General features: G+C 45.0%; 1 protein-coding gene across 1 annotated transcript in view; it reads left to right on the plus strand.

The window, feature by feature from the left end:
* Positions 1 to 2,513: 2,513 nt before the first annotated feature.
* The window catches only part of TTC9 (tetratricopeptide repeat domain 9), a 71,942-nt gene continuing 60,015 nt past the window's right edge, over positions 2,514 to 14,440 (plus strand). The window contains exon 1 of the mRNA XM_060761717.2: positions 2,514 to 4,334. Coding sequence (XP_060617700.2) covers positions 3,857 to 4,334 — 478 coding nt within the window. The 5' untranslated portion in view covers positions 2,514 to 3,856. The remainder of the gene's footprint in view (positions 4,335 to 14,440) is intronic.

Consider the following 14,440-nt stretch of genomic DNA (forward strand, 5'->3'; position numbering starts at 1 on the left):
GAGGGCGACTTTACCAAGCCACAGGAGATGTGGTACAGACAGACAGACAAACAAACAAATATACATACTTGGACTAGAGAGACAGACAGACAGACAGACAGACAGAGAGATAGAGATAGAGATAGAGATAGAGATGATACTCTTAGCCAACTGGAGTGCTCTGGGGGGTAAGGTGTTATTTATCAGAGGAGCATAGCACATGTACACAGACTTCATCATTTCTTGTTTTTCTTTCCCACAACTCCAATAATGCACATGTTCAAATTGCTTTCAAGATTTTTTAATGATCTTTTATCACCTCTTCTTTTTATTTTGTCTCCTCGATTGTATCTGTCCAGCTTTCTCCATGCTAGTAAATCCTGCCATGTTTGACAAGTGTATTATGTGCTGCCTTCTCCCCCTCAAGCTGTGGATGAATTACCTGCCTTGTGTGTTGTAGGGACACTGTCTGATGGGCATGATCACTTATCACAAGGAAGGGCCTCCTTTGTGCTGACTCCACAAGGTATATCTACCATGCACCCTTGCGGCCACCCTCTTGCCCCTGCCTTTGTATTACAACCTGGTCCTGAATGTTTTCATCACAACCATACCAAGAGTGCATCTATACCAGGTATGGGCAAACTTCGGCCCTCTGGGTGTTTTGGATTTCAACTCCCATCATTCCTGGGAGTGTGATCGAGTGTAAGAATACTGGAGAATGATTGAAGGAGAAATCAGTAGAATATTAAATTTACAAATAGTAATAGTAAATAGAAATGTACGACATGCACAGATAACAGGAGTTAAGAATATACAAAAAGAAAAATTAGTTGAAAAATTAATAGTGTGTGCACAAATTGTTTTAATGAGGGGTTGGAAAGATAAAACAAAATGGACATTGACTAATTGGCATAAGTATATATTTAATGTGTTAAATGTAGAAATAACAAATTGCAAATGGAATAAAATAGATAAAATTGAAAATGTTACAATAACTAAGAGGATGTGGGAATCAGTTAGGAATTATTTAGAGAATGTGCTAAGATGTGGAGTAGAAGACTGAGATTGATATTTCAAATGTAACTTCTGTAGTTTGTTGTATAAAATGCATGTACAAGGAGGAGAGGGTGGGAGTGGGATAAAACAATTAAAAATCAATTATTATTATTATTTTTAAAAACTCCCACCAATCCTAACAGCCTCAGGCCCCTCAGGAAAGGACCTGAGCCGTTAGGAATGGTGGAAGTTGAAGTCCAAAATACCTAGAGAGAGGGCTGAAGTTTGCCCATGCCTGATCTATACTGTAGTATGAATGCAGTTTGACACCTCTTTAACTGACAAGGTTCAACACTCTGGTGTCATTGGATTGTGAAGCCCCAGCCCTCTTTGGCAGAGAAAGGCAAAGACTTTGCAAAACTTTGTTGTTGTCCATTCATTCAGTTGCTTCCGGCTTTTCGTGACCTCATGGACCAGCCCATGCGAGAGCTCCCTGTTGGCCGTCACCACTCCCAGCTCCTTCAAGGTCAATCCAGTGACTTCAAGGATGCCATCCATCCATCTTGTCCTTGGTCGGCCCCTCTTCCTTTTTCCTTCCATTTTCCCCAGCATCATTGTCTTCTCTAAGCTTTCTTGTCTTCTCATCTTTGCCTCTACTATCCTTCCCTCCAATGAGCACTCAGGCTTTATTTCCTGAACTATAGACCAGTTGGATCTTCTTGTGGTCCAAGGCACTCTCAGAACTTTCCTCCAGCACCACAGTTCAAAAGCATCTATCTTCCTTCACTCAGCCTTCCCTATGGTCCAGCTCTCACATCCGTAGGTGACTATGGGGAATACCATTGCTTTAACTATGCAGATCTTGGTTGCCAGTGTGATGTCTCTACTCTTCACTATTTTATCGAGATTGGTCATTGCTCTCCTCCCAAGAAGTAAACTCTTCTGATTTCCTGGCTGCAGTCTGCATCTGCAGTAATTTTTGCACCTAGAAATACAATGTCTGTCACTGCCTCCACGTTTTCTCCCTCGATTTGCCAGTTATCAATCAGTCCAGTTGCCAGAATCTTGGGGGTTTTTTATGTTTAACTGCAACCCAGCTTTTGCGCTTTCTTCTTTCACCTTGATTAGAAGGTTCCTCAGCTCCTCCTCGCTTTTGGCTATCAAAGTGTTATCATCTGCATATCTAAGGTTGTTAATGTTTCTTCCAGCAATTTTTCCCCAGCCTTGCATTTGTCAAGCCCCGCACATCTCATGATGTGTTCTTCCTACAAGTTGTATAGGTTGGGTGAGAGTAGACAACCATGTCATACGCCTTTCCCAATCTTGAACCAGTCTGTTGTTCCATGGTCAGTTCTTAGCCATGGCAGTTAAAGAGGTGTCATACTGCATCTGTTCTGCTTTGTAGGTGCACCCCAAAAGAGCCCTCCCTGGTCTTTCTCCAAAAAGGCCGCCTGCGCCTTTAAGAGCCCTCACACCTTGCTGTAAACAAGGTGGGCTGGGATTTGGTGGGTCCTGGGTTGGGTCTGATTGGCTCCCGCCCGCTCTCGCTCTCTCGCTTGGCCTGCGTCACCTCAGATTTCCCCCGATCCACCACATCTCCCCCTGGGCAAAGGGAAGGCATCGAGACACCCCCTCCTTTCTTCCTCCCCAAAATATCCACTCGTGTGTCGGGACGAGAGAGGGGGGATCGGAGGGGTCTCCTCCTTGGCTGGAGGGTGGGAGCCAAACAAGGCTGGGGTGGAGACCCCGAGAGGAGGAGGAGGAGGAGGGGGAAGAGGAGGCTGTAGGGCCTTGGAGAGGAGGCTGTGCTGCTTTTGGACTCCCCTCTCCCTTCCTCAGGTGAAAGGAGGAGGGAGAGGAAAGCTGTGCCGCCTTTGGATCTCTCTCTGTCCCTTCGCAGGGCAAGAGGAGGAGGAGGAGGAGGAGGAGGAAGAGGCTGTGCTGTTTTTGGACCCTCTTCTCCCTTCTCAGGTGAAAGGAGGGCGAAGAGGAAGCAGTATTGCCTTTGGATCTCCCTCTGTCCCTTCGCAAGGCTGTGCCACCTTTGAGAGAAGGCTGTGCTGCTTGGATCTCCTTCTCCCTTCTGAGGGTGACAGGAGGAGGAAGAGGAGTCTGTGGTGCCTTGGAGAGGAGGAGAGGGGAGGCTGTGTTGCTTTTGAACCCCCCTTCTCCCTTCCTTAGGCGAAAGGAGGAGGAAGAGGAGGCTGTGCCACCTTGGAGAGGAGGCCCTGCTGCTTCTTGGATCTCCTTCACCCTTCTGAGGGTGTCAGGAGGAGGAGAGAGGAGGCTGTGTTGCTTTTGGACTCTCCTCTCCCTTCCTCAGGCGAAAGGAGGAGGAAGAGGACCCCCTTTTCCCTTCCTCAGGAAGAAGAGGAGGCTGTGCCGCCTTTGGATCTCTCTCTCTTTCTCTCTGTCCCTTCTTAAGGCTGTGCTGCTTCTTGGATCTTCTTCTTCCTTCTGAGTGTGACAGGAGGAGGAGAGAGAAGGCTGTGCTGCTTTTGAACCCACCCCCACCCCCCTTTCCCTTCCTCAGGAGAAGGGAGGAGGAGGTTGTATTGCCTTTGGATCTCTCTCTGTGTGTGTCCCTTCGCAAGGCTGTGCTGCTTCTTGGATCCCGCTCTCCCTTTTGAGGGTGACAGGAGGAGGAAGAGGAGGCTGTGCGGCTTGGATCTCTCTCTCTATCTCCCTCCCTCCCTCCCCTGGGCGGGAGGAGAAGGAGGGGAGGAGGCGGCGGCTTCTCCTCCTCCTCCTCCTCCTCCTCCTCCTCCTCCTCCTCCTCCTCCTCCTCCTCCTCCTCCTCCTCCTCTCCGTCTTCCAGTGGCTCCCAGCCTCGCGTCGCCTCCTCCTCCTCCTCCGCCGCACTGTCAGCCGAGGCGGGATGGAGCGGAGGAGCCCTTCGGGGAGGCTGAAGCCCGGCAGCGGGAGCTTGGGGAGCCGGGCGGCTCCGGAGGGGCGCAGCAGCAGCAGCAGCAGCAGTAGTAGCGGGGCCCCTTTGGTCTCTGCTTCGGGCTCCTTGCTCCAGCGGGTGGGCAGCTGCCCGGCTCCCTCGCCCTCGGCGTCCCCGGTGGAGCCCTCGGAGCTGATCCGCCGCGCCGTGGACTTCAAGAGCCAAGGGGCGCAGTGCTACAAGGACAAGAAATTCCGCGAAGCCATCGGCAAGTACCACCGGGCGCTGCTGGAGCTGAAGGGGCTCCCGCTCTCGGCCCGGGAAGAAGAGCAGGAGGAAGAGAAGGGAGGGAAGGGGGTCCCTCCGCGCCCCGCCACCGCCGCCGCCTCCTCCGCCGCTTGCACGCTCACGGAGGAGCAGAGGCAGCTCCTGGAGAGCATCGAAATTGACTGTTACAACAGCCTGGCAGGTCAGCGGGAGCCCTGGGGAGGGGAGGGGAGGGTTGGGCTTCTTGGGGGACCCCCACCGACCTTTCCCCTGCCTTTGGGGGGAGCGAGGAAAGCTTTGGACCCGGCCCGGGGCTCAGTCTTCCGCCCCAGAATAAACTTCGCCTCCAAAGAGAGCCCAGGCGATGCCGGATGGAGCCAATGGGCAGGCTTGATGGACAGGGGAAAGGGGGACCCCCGAGGGCAGCTAGTCCCGCCCGTTTTGCCAGGGTGGGAAATGCCCTTTGAGAGCATCCTCGACGCCAGGGGAGCTTTCCAACCTCTGGAAAACCGCTCAAGGATTCCCCCAGGCAGGAAGCAGCCGGGCTTTGACGCTGCAAGGCTATCACTTGGGGAGAAAGGTGCGAGATGTAAATAAAGTTTATTGTTCAATGTATTGTCGAAGGCTTTCATGGCCGGAATCACTGGGTTGTTGTAGGTTTTTCCGGGCTATATGGCCATGTTCTGGAGGCAATTTTTCTCCTGACGTTTCGCCTGCATCTATGGCAAGTATCCTCAGGATTTGCAAGTATACTCCGATTTGCTACCGGACCCAATTCAAGGTGCTGGTTTTGGCCTACAAAGCCCTAAACGGTTCCGGTCCAAAATACCTTTCGGACCGCATCTTGGCCTACGAGCCCACGAGGACCTTGAGATCGTCTGGGGAGGCCCTTCTCTCGATCCCGCCTGCCTCACAGGCACGTCTGGCGGGGACGAGGGAGAGGGCCTTCTCGGTGGTGGCCCCCCGGCTGTGGAACACTCTCCCTGCAGACATCAGACAGGCGCCCTCCCTCATGTCCTTTCGAAAAAGCCTTAAGACATGGCTGTTCGAGAGGGCATTTAATTAAGTGCTAAAACAATACGGTAAAGAGGACTGGAATGGAACAAGGAATATGAGACTGGTTATGATTCCACTATGAGACGAAGCGGATTTTTAGTGTAGTCTGTAATTGTTGTAGTTTATATGTTGCTGTAATTGGCTTCTTTGTAATTGTCTTTTATGTGTACTGTACACCGCCATGAGTCGCCCTTATGGGCTGAGAATGGCGGTTAATAAGTGCATCAAATAAATAATAAATAAATAAATAGATGCAGGCGAAACGTCAGGAGAAAAATTGCCTCCAGAACATGGCCATATAGCCCGGAAAAACCTACAACAACCCAAAGTTTATTGTTGTTATTATTATTTGATACATAACAAGATTAGTACACAGCAAACAAGATCACTATGCTGTTTGTATTTAATTGTCTCCTGTGCTGTGCTAATAGCATATTATATTATATTAATAGCCGGGCTTTGATTCTGCAAGGTTATCACTTGGGGAGACAGGTGTGGGATATAAATAAAGTTTATTATTATTATTATTATTATTATTGTTATTATTATTTGAAACACAACAAGATGAGTCCACAGCAGACACTCTGCTCACTGTTGTAGTGGATCACAAGTCGGACACTACCCAAGTGTCTAGGACTGTGTGATGTATCAGTGAATAATGCGTGCAGATCCCAGTAAGGGATCTTCTGCAGCTGGCAGATGGTAATCTTGTCAGCGCTGATTGTGTTTAAGTGCAGGCCAAGGTCTTTAGGCACTGCACCCAGTGTGCTGATCACCACTGGGAACACCTTTACTGGTTTGTGTCATAGTCTTTGCAGTTCGATCTTTAAATCCTTAAAAATTAATAATAATTTTAAAATTATTATGATTACTTTACTGACACAAAAGCACAGTATGTCACAGTAAATGGGATCTATATGCTGGATTTCGTATAAAAAAATCACAAGTCGAACACTTCCCAAACATCTAGGACTGTGTGATGTATTTTTGATGATGTGCACAGATCCAAGTAAGGTGGCCTTACTACTACTACTACTACTATTATTATTATTATTATTATTTTATACATGACAAGATTAGTACACAGCAAACAAGATCACTATGCTGTTTGTATTTATTTGTCTCCTGTGCTGTGCTAATAGTATAATATAATATACTGTATATACATATAATATTGATAATATTATAATGTTATACAATATACTACTACTATTAATAATATGATATTATAATTATATATTTTATATTACATGTAATATTAATAATAATATGACAGTATAATAGTATACTATAGTATAGTGATATTGTGCTATGCTAATAATATAATATATTGCCTTTGCATATTACTTGTAAGCTGCTCTGAGTCCCCTTCTGAGTGAGAAGGATGGCATATAAAGGTCATAAATAAAAAATAAATAAATATCCATTGCTAATCAAGCTGGTCAGTTGAAACATTCACACCTAGCTCCAACAGACAAGAGTTCTTTCTCCCATCCTGGACATTCCTACTTTCCTAATTTCCAATAGACCTCACAACCTCTGAGGATGCCTACCATAGATGCAGGTGAAATGTCAGGAGAGAATGCTTCTGGAACATGGCCATATAGCCCGGAAAACTCACAACAACCCAGTGATTCCAGCCATGAAAGCCTTCGACAATATATTAAACCTCTCAAGATTTCCTATATCAATCTTTCATATGGTTTGCCTTGAGTTTTCAGGGCTCCAGAAACATTCTCTCCTGATGTTTCGCCCACATCTATGGCAGGCATCCTCAGAGGTTGAGAGGTCTGCTGGAAACTTGGCAAGTGGGGTTTATATATCTGTGGAATGTCCAGGGTGGGAGAAAGAACTCTTGTCTGCTTGAGGCAAGTATGAATGTTGCAATTGGCCAGTTTGATTAGCACTGAATAGTCTGGTAATGTCAAAGCCTGGCTGCTTCCTGCCTGGGAGACTCCTTTATTGGGAGGTGTTGGATGGCCCTGATTGTTTCCTGTCTGGAATTCCCTTATTTTTTGAGTGTTGTTCTTTGTTTAATGTCCTGATTTTGGAGTGTTTTTCAATATTGGTAGCCAAATTTTGTTCATTTTCTTGATTTCCTCCTTTCTGTTGAAATTGTCCACATGCTGGTGTATTTGAATGGCTTTCTAATAAGAGACAATATTTTACTACACAGTTGAATATAATGGGACTTGACCATCTGTGGGTTTAGTTATCCATGGAGGTTCCTGCAGCCGAACCCCAACAAAGGCCAAAGTAGGGTGGTCTTTTGCTGCTGGCAGATGGTAATTTTGTTAGCCTGATTGTTTTTAAGTGCAGGCTAAGATCTTTAGGCACTGCACCCAGTGTGCCAGTCACCAGTGGGACCACCTTTACTGGTTTGTGCCAGAGTCTTTGCAGTTCTATCTTTAAATCCTCATACAGTGTAAGCTTTTCCAGTTTCATCTCATCAATTCTGCTGTCGCCTGGGATTGCAACACTGACAATTCATACTTGTTTTTTTTCCCACAATCGTAAGGTCAGGAGTATTATTATTACTATTATTATTATATAGTTTTATTTGTTACCCCCCTTTCACTACGTCTTGAGGTGCAATACAGTCAAAAGACATCTAAATAAAACACATGCAACAAAATACGAAATAAATAAATAAATAAATAAATAAATAAATAAATAAATCAAAATACATGTTGCAAAACACACCTCTATACAATGCATACACCTAAATAATCCATGGCTTAGAATTAGAAATATTACTCTCCCCCACCCAAAAAAAATCCTAAAAGCCAACCTGGATTTTGCCATGTTTTAAAAGTTACATCATCGCACAATTCTATGCCTAATGGGATTTGAGCACCCACCCACCCCAAAATTACTATAAGCAAATCTTGATTTTGCCCTTTCTAATGAGAGACACTGTTTTACTACACTGTTGTATATAATGGGGCTTGAGCATCTGCAGGTGTTGTTATCCATGGAGGTACCTGGAATCCAACCAACAAAGACCAAGGTCTCACTAATTCAGGCATGGGTGAACTTTGGCCCTCCAGGTGTTTTGGACTTCAACTCCCACAATTCCTTTTCCCCAGGAAGGGGCCAGAGGCCAGGAATTGTGGGAGTTGAAGTTCAAAATACCTGGAGGGCCAAAGTTTGCCCACGCCTGCACTAATTTGTCTCACTTTCCAACACAGTACTTGGTAAGTGTTTCCTAATGATTCTTACAATGGCTGTGATGCCATAATTTTCACCCAAACCTCTCCGAATGGGACTGGGATCCTCACTAGTTTTATGAACTGTGAGATTTGAGAGCTCCTTTAATGGGGCAAGTGGGCTGGTAGAAACATTACAAGATCTTTTCTGTAGGCTTCTCCCAGGCAGACAACTGGACTTTGTTTACTTACTGCCTCTGTGGCTGGAAGTTCCCAGAGATCTCCCCTGAATGTTGCCTCTTTGTCTTCTTGTAGTGTTATCAGAATCTTTTGCAATGGCACTATTTCATACCTCAGACATACTTTTGTTGAAATGACAGTAAATAGATTAACTAATGATGGACAAGGAACCCCTGGTGATGCAGCAGGTTAAACCACTGAGCTGCTAAACTTGCTGACTGAAAGGTTGGTAGTTCGAATTTGGGGAGCAGGGTGAGCTCCCGCAGTTAGGCCCAGCTTCTGCCAACCCAGAAGTTCGAAAACATGCAAATGTGAGTAGATCAATAGGTACCAGTCCGGTGGGAAGGTAACGGCACTCCATGCAATCATGCTGGCCACATGACCTTGGAGGTGTCTATGGACAACGCCGGCTCTTTGGCTTAGAAATGGAGATGAGCACCACCCCCTAGAGTCAGACATGGCTAGACTTAATGTCAGGGGAAAACCTTTACCTTTACCTAATGATGGACATGGGTGTCAAGTTTATCTCCCATACTTTACTTACTTAGGCGGTCCCTCGTTGTTCGAGTAGGATAATCCTCCAGGATGGGTCCATAGGTAACTATGGAGCCCTATTCTTGATCTACATCGTCTCCCGCAGTGAGGGGTTCCTTGTCCATCATTAGTTAATCTATTTACTGTCATTTCAACAAAAGTATGTCTGAGGTATGAAATAGTTTCCAGGTGGAAGGCGGTCCCAGTTGGGGTTGGCTTGATGCTCCTTCCTCTTGGCACGTTTTTCTCTTTTGCCCTTGTTGTGTATAAAATAATAATAATATCTCCCATAGAGCTTTCCTTCTAAATAAAATCCAGCAGAGGAAATTTCAGTGGGCCAGGAAGATATGTGAATATATACATAAACATATGTGGCACCACCGAGTCTGACAGATTTCCAAAACATCACCTGCTTGGATGAGAGCCCAACTTACCCAATTCATAAAGTTGTGTCTTTAGTCAGCAGGTGTATAGTCAGATATAAACTGACAATGTCACTTTATGCATTGGGTGAAATAGACTGCTGTCCACAAAAGTGTGATGTGTTGAAACTGCTGGGAGATTATATTGTTTTCACCACAGGAGATTTAGACTCGCCCCAGGGTTTGTCACTAGTGGAAAATATGCAGGCATGCAGTGCCGCAGCACCACAAACACCCAGTACTTTCCTACATGGGGCCTTGGAATTACTTTCCTTCAAGTAACCCAAGGGTTCAGCAATAAGGACACCAACAGAGGGTGCAATTTGTGGGGGCTCATTTGCTTCCTTATGGTGCAGTTCCACATGTATATGCCTTCATGTTAGCTGCCAACTTATGGTGACCCCATGATTTTGATAGGGTTTTCTTGGGCAAGGAATACTCAAAGGCGGTTTTGTCAGCTCCTTCATCTGAAATATACCCTACAGCACCTGGGATTCCTTGTTGCTCCTCTATCCAAAAACTAATGAGGTCTTTTCCTGCATAGATTTCATTTCTGTAGAGAGCATGGAGGACATATGGGTTATGAAAGGGGCTTCTTGGAGATGGACAGAAATGGGGAAGAAGCCCTGCTATGTAGATGTGGGGATAAATATCCCCATAATTATATTGAGGGAGAAAAGGAAAAGAAAGAAGGGATCCCGTGTTCCTCATATCTGCGTTGTTGCATATCTGCCTTGTTTCAAGAGTGCATCTATACCAGGTATGGGCAAACTTCGGCCCTCTGGGTGTCTTGGACTTCAACTTCCACCATTCCTAACAGCCTCAGCCCCCTGGTATAGATCCACAAGTCCAGTAATTCCATCTTACAGTTTTCATGTTTTCTTACTTACTTACTTACTTACTTACTTACTTGGTTGCTTGCTTAGGCAATCCCTCGTAGCTTGAGGATGATGGTCGTCCAGATGTAGTGTCTTGGCGGTGGATCTGTAGGTGGATGTGGAGCCCTATTCTTGATCCACATGTTCTCTTGCAGTGAGGACATCTGTTTCCAGATGGAAGGTGGTCCCAATCAGAGTTGGCTTGACATGCCTTTCTCTTAGCATGTTTCTCCCTTTCACCCTCCATTTGTGCCTCTTCAAATTCTGCAGCACTGCCGGTCACAGCTGACCTCCAGTTAGAGTGCTCAAGGGCCTGGGCTTCCCAGTTCTCGGTGTCTGTGCGACAGTTTTTGATGTTGGCTTAAACCCATATTTAAAACTCTTTTCCTGTCCACCAACATTACGTTTCCCTTACTTGAGTTCGGAGTAGAGTAACTGCTTTGGGAGATGGTGATTGGACATTCAGACAACATGGCCAGTCCAGCGGAGTTTATGGCGGAGGGGCATCACTTCAATGCTGGTGGTCTTTGCTTCTTCCAGCATGCTGACATTTGTCCGCCTGTCTTTCCAAGAGATTTGCAGGATTTTTCGGAGGCATGTGTAGGCCCCTTAGGCCAAATAAGAACAGGGAAAATAGTGCACTAGAATAGACAAAATATATGGGTTGTTGGTGTCTTTCAAGAGGAATGCAAATAGGAAGCTAATTTAATGATGGTAATGTTAAAGTGGTTGGTTGTTTTTCCAAAGACTACGGTTCACACACTGTTTTCCAAGATCATTCTGCTCTGCACTCACACCTGCCCACGCTCTGAATCCTCTAGGCTTGTGCGGCGGCCTGTTTCCTCTGCCTGCTTCCTGCAATTGTTTTACCACAAGTTCGATTCTGTGGCTTGTCATTAGAGGTGTTATAAGAACGAGTTGTCTGTCCTAGAATCAGTGGTTGCCAAAAGCTTCTCGTATCAATTGAATGTTATCTTCTTCTTTTTTTTTTGTATTGAACATATATATGTAAGATCAACAGTGGATATCAGTGGGAAGAGGCAGCCAAGTCCAGATGTGTGAGCAGAACAACCAAGTAAATGTTAATGTTCTGAGCAAGCACCAATGTAACAACTGGTGTATTGTGAAATTTAGAAACTTTCTATACTTTTCACAAGCAAAAAAGCATCTCCCAAGAGAAGCCATCGAAATCCACAAGCATGTGGACAATTTCAACAGAAAGAAACCATGAAAATGAACAAAATCTGGCTACCAGTACTAAAAGAACCGCTAAAATTATAACAGTAAATACAGAACAAAACTCAAACACAGGAGAACTCCAGAGAAGAAACAATTAGGAACAACTAATCACCCTCAACAAAGAATTCCCCCAGGCAGTAACAAAGCACACCTAAAAACTGTCAGGCCATCAAATGCTAATCAAGGTGGCCAATTGAAACATTCACACCTAGCTCCAACAGACAAGAGTTCTTTCTCCCACCCTGGACTTTCCACAGATATATAAACCCAATTTTCCTAGTTTCCAACATACCTCACAACCTCTTCGGATGCCTTCCATAGATGCAGGCAAAACATCAGGAGAGAATGCTTCTATAACATGGCCATACAGCCCAAAAAGCCTACAACAATCCAGTGATTCCGGCCATGAAAACCTTCGACAATACATTGAGCATCTCCCCATTTTCCTGGCCATGACAGTCAGTAAACTGCTACTAGGACAAAATAGTCATTAGTCATTATTAGTCATCAGGGAGCTCTGAGTGAGTCTCTTTCAGTCCCACTCCCTCTCTGTACTTCTCTGTGTGATTTGTGAAATACTACCTTGTTGTTGTGTGCCTTCAAGTCATTTCTGACTCATAGCAACTATAAGGCTAGCCTATCATGGGATTTTCTTGACAAGATTTCTTCAGAGGCGAATTTGCCTTTGCTTTCCCCTGAAGCTGAGAGTGTGTGACTTGACTAAATGTCACCCAGTGTGTTTCTGTATCTGAGGAAGGGTTCAAATCCTGGTCTTCAGAGCTGTGGTCCAACACTCAAACCATTGCTACCTTACAGAGTTACTGTTTGGACTACTGAGTGAATGCAGGCAAAATATTCTGAAGGCTAATAAAACTGCTATAGCAAAGAGATCAACCCTCCCTGGTTGATGCCTTTAAGATGCTTTGAATCATAACTCCCATCAACCCCAGCCACTGTAGCCAGTTGTCAGGGGTGGTGAGAATTACAGCCTAAAATACCTAGAGGCTAGAACAGATGCTCTTAGATCCTTTCTCCATTGTTTCTGCACATTTGACGTCATCTATTTCAGCGCATTTATCATGGGAAGACAAAATGGTAGAGAGGGGCATATACTGAGTGAGGGCACTTTACATTTCTGTTGCTTCAGTCTTTGCATGAAATGTACATCAGAGATAGTGCATCAGTTAACTTTGTTCTCTCTCTCTCTCTCTCTCTCTCTCTCTCTCTCTGGGAGATGCTACAGTGGGGAAAGAATTACTTAAGCAATAGCACATGCACGTTTCTCTTCCGTGTCCAGCCTCTTCCTCAAGCTTTTAATTACTTGTTTAATTAGGCATAATCTATGAATATACAAGAATCGTAAATGACTTGAGTATACAAAAGACAAAAAAACACAACAATCTTGCATAGTAATAACTATTGCCGTGAGCTTAGTCCATCCACAGAATAAGTCCATTGAAATCAACAGAACCAGGACTGGTTTAAATACCATTGATCATGTTGCTCTCATCATGCCCACATCTGGACCCAAGCTTATCTATTTCAACATTTTACTTTCTGTTCAAACCTCTCCTTTCATATGATCTTGCTTTCCTCATATGCTTCTTAACTAAATACTGAAAAACAGCAGAGTAATATGGAATATTTTCTATGTATGTGTACAGAAGTGTGTGTGTGTGTGTGTGTGTGTGAGAGAGAGAGAGAGAGAGAGAGAGGTTTTTTTTAAAAAGTTGCAAACACCACCACTCCTGACCTATGCACTACAGGTATATAACTCCTAACCACTTTCCCCTAAAGCAGTGGTTCTCAACCTATGGGTCCCCAGATGTTTTGGCCTTCAGCTCCCAGAAATCCTAACAGCTGGTAAACTGGCTGGGTTTTCTGGGAGCTGTAGGCCAAAATACTTGGGGACCCATAGGGAGTATGATCTTTGATGGGGAGAGAGAGGTTCCCCAATGCTAACATAAGGCATAAATGTATAGTGAACAATGGCATGGCATCTTATACTGCCTGATGTGAGGGACTAGCAGTTCCTTCCCCACACTGATGTGTCAACTATTGATAACATATTTATGTTCATTGGCTACAAATGGTTTCTTTCTTTCCTGGACACTTGCAATGGATTGACAGCCTGTAGCATTTCTATAGACCACCGCTTTAAGTAACACTGAAGTATGGGACCACAAAGTCCCATACTAACACATTTCACTTTTGAGTAGTGCTAATGCCAGCATTATGTTCCACTCCTTTGGGACGTGAGACCTAAGAAAGTCTATCAGGTAGAAAGAGTCCTATTGGAGAGAAAAAGGCAATCCAACACTTTTTGATCCACCTCCCCGTGCGGCAACATGGTTTGCATTGCTTGTACATATTCTTCATTTTCAAATTCTGTGTGACACAAAGGCCAAAGCACATTCCCTAACACAGGTGGTGGGGGAGCAGGACTTACCTTCCCCTGAGGGTCCCACCTTCATCCAGATGAACTTCAAAAGAAAGCAGAATTTCTCAGAAAAAGAGCTCTCCATTTCTCTAAAGCCACAGAATTGTGCTTTTCTGTAAAAGGGAGGAGATGTGAGAATGTTAAAAAGCTGGCATGTCTTTTTGCTGTTTGCAAGGGCATGCCATCAAATCTGGTCCATCTATGTATGTTTCACACACATATATACATTATTTGGTGCTCCATATCTCGTTGTTGATCCCATTAGCAATCTCTTTCTGGAACACGTTCTCTTCCAATGTTGTCGTTTGATGTGAGGACTCAGGCGATAGTATTTTTTTAAAAAATCAGCA

This window comes from Anolis sagrei, chromosome 1, assembly GCF_037176765.1.
Source record: "Anolis sagrei isolate rAnoSag1 chromosome 1, rAnoSag1.mat, whole genome shotgun sequence".
NCBI lineage: Eukaryota > Metazoa > Chordata > Lepidosauria > Squamata > Dactyloidae > Anolis > Anolis sagrei.